Source organism: Mandrillus leucophaeus, unplaced genomic scaffold (assembly GCF_000951045.1).
Source record: "Mandrillus leucophaeus isolate KB7577 unplaced genomic scaffold, Mleu.le_1.0 Scaffold281, whole genome shotgun sequence".
Lineage (NCBI taxonomy): Eukaryota > Metazoa > Chordata > Mammalia > Primates > Cercopithecidae > Mandrillus > Mandrillus leucophaeus.
This window is the reverse complement of record NW_012102932.1, coordinates 977,847-984,897: the sequence shown is the minus strand read 5'-3', so window position 1 is coordinate 984,897 and position 7,051 is coordinate 977,847. Positions and strand designations below refer to the sequence as shown.

Sequence of the window (7,051 nt, the reverse complement as noted above, 5' to 3'; positions counted from 1 at the left end):
GGTCAAAAGCTTGTTTTTAGTATTAGTTTTTGAAAAATGAAATCTTTTGGATTCACCTGTGCTCCTACCTCCTGTTTATTGGACCCAAATTTGGAGCTGTCTACTGCCGCTCTGGATTTTCTATTTGTGCTCCACTGTTCCTTTTCAGGTTTGTTTCCCATGATGCTTCCCCGTCTCTCATATTCCCATGCACCCTGCTGTCCAGCAACCCAGAGCACTCAGTGCTCCCCAGATCTCCTGCCTCGGTGACTTGACTTTGCTTCCTACCCACCCCCAAGGCCCCAGAATGGGATGTTTGTTATTGTTGGAATTCTACCCATTCCCTAGGACTCAGCAACTCATTCAAAGGATGCCACTTTTTCACGAAGATTCCCTCTCGTGGCAATGAATCTCTGACTTCTCTGGGCTCCTCTTTGTCTAGTAGGACCCTCATCTCACTAAATCATTGAATTTTAGGAGTTTGTGGACATGGGCACAAATGACTAGACCCAAAGATCCTCAAGGGCAAGAACTGTCTGAATTATCTCAGCAGTCTTCAAAATACTTAGCAGAGCTGTGAGAATATAGGGCACCCAGATTTTGAAATTAAGTCTTGAAATGGAAAGCTTTTCAATTGGAAGCTTAAAAAATTGACTGAAAAGCTTTGTTTAATTTCCCCTGCTTTACTCCTTCAGAAGCAGTCTGTAAAGCACATGTTCTTTTCTACTACATCTCCACCACCTCCCAATTTAGTACTGACTCCAAGTATCCTTTACTTTCAGATTATTTTCTTTCAGATAATGATAAAGATGTTTAGTTGGAACACAGTGAATAGCAGTTCCTTTGGAAGGCTATGGCTTGGAAATAAAGAGAACACAAATGTCAATGGGAATTAATCTCTCTTCTGCAGGGAGGAAGAGTGGAGAGCAAACAGTGTAGAAATGAAAAAAATGTCACCCAAGAGACTACAAATGTGTACCAAAGAGAGCAGAGTGATGTTTAACTTAGAGGAAAGTGCAACTAACACAAGTAAGGAGAAATAGTCTTAAATACAAATATTTAGGAAGTCAATAAAACTGAGGACTTAAAAAATTTAAATTTAAATTTTTAATTTTTATTTTACTTTTGTCACAGGGGCTCATTGCAACCTCAAGTTCTTGAGCCCAATCAATCCTCCTACCTCAGCCTCCCGAGTAGCTGGGACTACAGGTGTGTGCCACCACTTTAAAGTTTTTTTTTTTTCTTTTGTAGAGATGCGGTTTCACCATGTTGACCAGATGTGGTTTTTGTTTGTTTGTTTGTTTGTTTTGAGACAGAGTCTCGCTTTGTCACCCAGGCTGGAGTGTAGTGGTGTGATCTCAGCTCACTGCAACTTCTGCCCTTCTGGGTTCAAGTGATTCTCCTGCTTAAGCCTCCCAAGTAGCTGGGATTACAGACGCATGCCACCACATCCGGTTAATTTGTGTATTTTTAGTAGAGATGGGGTTTCGCCATGTTGGCCAGGCTGGTCTCAAACTCCCGATCTCAGGTGATCCACCTGCCTTGGTCTCCCAAAGTGCTGGGATTACAGGCATGAGCCATTGCGTCCAGCCAGACCAGACTGATCTTGAACTTTTGAGCTCAAATAATCCTCTTGCCTCGGCCTTCCAAAGTGCTAGGATTACAGGCATAAGCCACTGCTCCTTGCTGAAATTGAGGACGTTTTACTGTTGAACAAGACTTGGTTGGGGTGAGGGATCGGAGGAGGGCTAAAGACAACAAAGTAGTCTGATATTTGAGAAATATGACAACCTAAGAGGCCAGTGTTATTCTGAGTTACATAGGAACAGAAATTATTCACAACTGAAGGAGAAAGGAAGGGAGAGAGAAATACTAAACTTGGGAAAAAACATCATTGTGGTGTCAAATTCTGCCATGACCTTCTTTTTACCTAACATCTTAGGGCTCTAGAAGTTCTAATTTAGTAATATCAAACACCTGTGTTTTAAGGTGTGTGTGTGTGTGTTGTGTGTGTGTTTTCTTTTTTTCCAAGAACAATACAGACATTGTTTTCTTGCCAAGTCACAAATCAACTAATGGATTATTTTTATAGTGAAAAGTTCAGGACTTCAAGAGTTTGCCATGCATAAGAAGAGATTTTAAAAATGTTCTCAGAGAGCAGTATGTTGTAAGTAGACCTTACTGGCACTGGTTTCTTGGCTGTCTGCTTATGATATTTCTCTACTTGAACTATTTCAAAGAGCAGGACTGGAGGCCTACTCTATCTCAGAAAAGATAGTTAAGAGAGATTTGTCCACGTTAAATCTCCAAAGACCATCCTGGCCATTGCTTCTCTTTCATTAGATGACCTGCCTCCCTTTTCTATATCTGGGGTGAGAAGTAGTAATTAAATTCCATTATGACTTTAATTGCTTGGGTGCATCAAAGATGGGCTTTTTTCCCCTAATGGAGTCATTACAAAGTAGTAAGAATATACAAATTCTCCTAACAGGGCATAATATGAAGACTGTGGAACATCTCATGTTTTTGTTTCTTGTTGAGTTTTAACTTACATAAGTTTTCTTTGGGAAGAAGATAGCCTAGACTTTACTATAGCATGCTAGCTAAAGACAGTTTATAAAGTCATTATGTTCAAGATGAAAAAAGCATGTGGTATGTAAGTGACAAAGATGCCCTTGGCTTGTTTCACAGGATTGTCCAAGAGTCCTTTCCCTAACCCCTTGATTAAATGTGCCCTCTTTATAAGAAAATGATAGCACCAACTCAAGTTCAGCAAGATTTAAGTTTTGGGGTTATTTTTCAAATGGAAGTAGCACAAAAGGAAAGTTATTACTTGTGTCTGGGTGGAACAAAATTGGAGAGAAAGTATTGCATTGGCAATATCTACATCCTTCAGGAAGAATAGGCTAAAATCTTATTTGGGATTATTTTTCTTCTGAAACTTAGTTTAAAGATCACTGGAGATGGTTTTTGCGGTGAGTGCCAATATGTCTCTGTAAGATTTTAACAGTAAAATGTGCTGCCACTGAAGTTTTGTTGTGCAGAATCAAAAGGTATGTGTGGAAGGCAGAGCTGAGGGAGGTGTTAGATACATTTTCAAGTTGGGTTTGCCCCACAGTAAAATATTTTGATGCTGTTAATATGTATGCTATTCATTAGAACAGATATCACTTCTTGAATTGCTTCCCAGTGTGTATCTAAGTACTAATTAAATACTTGATAGTTGAAGTAATCAGGCACATATTGTGTATTAACTATCTTAATGACCCACATAATCTGCTAAGCAATAAATTTGTGGCAGAAAAGAATTGGTAGATGGTTTGGATTGAGTAGTCATAGACATTTACACTAGATTTAAACGACAGAAGTAGTGAACCATTTGGAAATACAGGAAGACCTTTCAAGGTGGGGAAAGTGCAAAGACATCAAAGTAGAAATGAGATTGGCCTGCTAGAGGACCAGAAAGAAGGCTATGTGAGGCTGGAGTGGAGGAGTCTGGGGCAAAGTGGTAGAACATGAGGTGGAGAGGGATGCAGATCATATAATGCTTTGCAAGTCAGGATGAGGAATTTAGATTCAGTGCTTAGTAAGATTAGAAGTCATTAGTGTATTTTAACGAGGAAAATACTGTGGCTGGTGGTGAACTATGGAGTAGAGGAAGGCAAGAGAAGATAGGGTGGGAATTAAGTGGTAGACATTAAGTTGGCTGGGGCAGCTCTCTAGGACTGCGTTGTAGTAATGGGAATGGAGAAGATGGATGAATTTAGGAACAGTTGAGGGAAAGATGGTGTGGTGAAGGAAGCCAGGTGAGCAGGCAGATGGGATTGGTCTCTAGGTCCAAGTGGGAAAGCATTGCTTTTCCTACAGGAACTTTCATGTGCATTCAGGCTGTAAGGACCTCAACTTTTAAAAAGGCCACAGTGTTCTCACAAGTTGTTGGGGAGCTGGTTCAGCATTGACTTCTGATCTCTGGAGATATTTTCACAATCAGGGAGCTGCCTTTCTTTTCATTCTTTCACTCTCTTTCTAGACAGGCTTCTTGGATACCAGGGGTTGGTGGTGGGTGGGTGGTTCTGGGGATGGTTAAATTTCCCTGGGCAGCCTCAGAGTTCAAAAAGGAGGGACAGGGAAGCTTAGCTAAGAACCAGGAGTTTGATATACTTAATCTCTCATTTCATCCTACTGATGACTTTGTGAAGTACATCTTTTTAATCCTAGATCTACAAAAGAGAAAGCTGAGTCTTGGGGAGGTTCTTCATTTTGCTCAAAGTCATACAACTTGTACGTGGTGTAGCCAGGACAGGAACCAGAGCCTGGCTCTCTGCACTTCCCACACCACTGCTGAATCCAAGTTTGTCTGTTTTCCTTCTCTTAACTATCGTCACACAGATTCCATCATAGAACCCATCATGGGGAGGGCCACTACTTCTCTTTCTTTTGTATACTATGTTTTCTTACCCTACCCCACAGAGTAAGGTGCTCAGCAAACGTGGCTGTCTGGAGGCAACACCTGCTTCTCACAGCCACACTTGGGGCTGGGGTGCGAGGCAAGGCAGGGCTGGCGAGGTGGATGGTGCGGCTGCTACCGCTGCTAGGTGATGGGAAGCGACTCTCCTGCCCGAGCGTTGCCCCGAAGGCATTTTCCATTTCCTAGGGCCCTCCCGCTTCCCATCCCTCACCTCTAGCCCCTCGGCTTCAGCTCAGGCCCCTCGGGGAGCATCCCTTGCCGAGGGACTGACAGCATTTGGGGGCACAGGGTCCTGTTCTCTGCGCTGTAGCCCATCTGTGCGCAGAGCCTCGTTCCCAGGCGCCTGGAGCCCGGCGGGCATTGACGTCAAGCGCCGGCAGAGCGCTGCCTACAGACGGTTGACCCGGGCCCTCCTCCACACCCCCTTCCTTCTTCGCCTCCTCCCTCTTTCCTGCACGGGGGCTCGGGCTCACTATAAAAGGTGGGAGCGCGGGGTGCCCCAGCAACGAAGAGGTTCAGCACCATGGAGAGCTCCCGCGTGCGGCTGCTGCCCCTCCTGGGCGCCGCCCTGCTGCTGATGCTACCTCTGTTGGGTACCCGTGCCCAGGAGGACGCCGAGCTCCAGCCCCGAGCCCTGGATATCTACTCTGCCGTGGAGGATGCCTCCCACGAAAAGGAGCTGGTCGGTATTTCCCTCGCTCCCAACCCCCTTGAGCTGTCGCGCTGTCTCTTCCTTTGCAAGCCTCCCTCCTTCCCCCACCCCCACTCCTATTCCCAGAGTCAGGGCGCGGGGAGCTGAGCGCAACGCCCAGGCACCCGCTGCCATCCGAAGAGCGTCTCGAGCCCACGGGCTCCTGGCAGTCTGTTGAGCGAATCCCTCATCCCGGCCCCTCCGAGCAACAGGAGCCTCAGCGGCTCAGAGTCCCGCAGTCAGTACCTGGGACAGCGCCCGCTAAGTTTCTACCCCTGGACCATTCCCTGTGTCTGCGGAGTCCCACCGCAGAGAGAGTGTGGGTCCGGGGCTCCTTATAATTAGGGCTGGAAGTGCACACCTGGGCTGGGCTCGCAGCCAAGGCGGCAACTTCAGGCCCCGGGGCGTTGTGTTGCAGATCGAAGCGCTGCAGGAAGTCTTGAAGAAGCTCAAGAGTAAACGTATTCCCATCTATGAGAAGAAGTACGGCCAAGTCCCCATGGTAAGGTTTGTGGTCACTCCCTTCCCGTGTTTTTCCAGGAGAAATTACACCGTCTCGAATCGTACACACAATCTTCTCCCTAGGATGTGGCTAAATAACTTAGGTAATGGACTTTCAGGATTCTGTGGGCTGCTGCTTCCTTCCCGGGTGAGGAAATGGGAATTTGTTTGTTGCTCAGGAAAAAGGTCTGATTTTTTCCCCTCTGAATGGGCAAGAAAAGGAGCCAGGAAATGTGATGCTCCCCTTCCCCCGCCCCCCAACCCTCGCCACCTAAAAATGGAAGAAACTAGGATAAAACTAATAATGTAAGTTTCTTTAAAAAATATACTCTCACTGAAGTTATAAGCACAAGGCTCCCTGTTTCAGACCTGACTGTACGTAGACTTCCTGTGATGGTGATGAGGTTCAATTGCCCCTTTCAAGAAACAGAGGTTGCATTGACTGTGAGACTTGCCTGTTGGGATCCTGGGTTTTTTCACACTCGATGACCACATATTTTGTTGTTTGCAGTGTGACGCCGGTGAGCAGTGTGCAGTGAGGAAAGGGGCAAGGATCGGGAAACTCTGTGACTGTCCCCGAGGAACTTCCTGCAATTCCTTCCTCCTGAAGTGCTTATGAAGGGGTGTCCATTCTCCTCCATACATTCCCATCCCTCTGCTTTCCCCAGAAGACCATACCTTCATCCCTGGAGTTTGGCTTTAGCAACAGATAAAGTTTTTATTTTCCTCTGAAGGGAAAGGGCTCTTTTCCTGCTGTTTCAAAAATAAAAGAACACATTAGATGTTACTGTGTGAAGGATAATGCCTTGTGTGGTGTTGATACGTGTGTGAGGTATTCTTATTTTATTTGTCTGACAAACTCTTGTGTACCTTTGTGTAAAGAAGGGAAGCTTTGCTTTGAAAATTGTATTTTTGTATGTGGCATGGCAGAATGAAAATTAGGCTAGCTAATCTTGGTAGATGTCATTGCAACCTGGAAAATAAATCACCCTAAGTGACACAAATTGAAGCATGTACAAATTATACATAATAAAGTGTTTTTAATAATTGCCCATAGTGTGTTGTTGTTTCCATGTAAGTAATTTAAGTGGAAATTGTGAGATTAATCATGCTGTTGTTTTCAAAGAGAAATATTTTAAAAATAGCAGCCTATTGGGAGAGTGGCACCTTAGCTCCAAGGAGTTTTGACTGTTAATTAGGGGTTTGCCAAGCCAGTTTTAGTATACTCTATTTTTCTTTGATTGCAGTGATGTGTGTGTGTGTGTGTGTGTGTGTGTGTGAGAGAGAGAGAGAGAGAGAGAAGGAGAGAGAGAGAGAGATGAATGAGATGGAGATGGTTGGAATTGAGGTGATATGATTTTGCTTATTAAAACCTTTAGCCAGTCCCTTTAAACAGTGAGACCGTAAAATAT

General features: G+C 44.8%; 1 protein-coding gene across 1 annotated transcript; it reads left to right on the top strand.

Moving 5' to 3' along the window:
* The first annotated feature begins 4,839 nt into the window (after positions 1-4,839).
* CARTPT (CART prepropeptide) lies at positions 4,840-6,691 on the top strand. Its single transcript, XM_011985230.1, has 3 exons — positions 4,840-5,129; positions 5,557-5,640; positions 6,151-6,691. Exons 1-3 carry the CDS (start codon positions 4,971-4,973, stop codon positions 6,256-6,258), a joined length of 351 nt encoding a protein of 116 aa, XP_011840620.1. The 5' UTR covers positions 4,840-4,970; the 3' UTR covers positions 6,259-6,691.
* Positions 6,692-7,051: the final 360 nt, after the last annotated feature.

What these genes read in the sequence shown, in the direction of transcription:
- CARTPT (XM_011985230.1), top strand. Translation starts at nt 4,971, where the DNA reads ATGGAGAGCTCCCGCGTGCGGCTGCTGCCCCTCCTGGGCGCCGCCCTG. An exon ending in CCTCCCACGAAAAGGAGCTG is followed by an intron (nt 5,130 to 5,556) that starts GTCGGTATTTCC and finishes GTTGTGTTGCAG; the next exon opens with ATCGAAGCGCTGCAGGAAGT. An exon ending in AGTACGGCCAAGTCCCCATG is followed by an intron (nt 5,641 to 6,150) that starts GTAAGGTTTGTG and finishes TGTTGTTTGCAG; the next exon opens with TGTGACGCCGGTGAGCAGTG.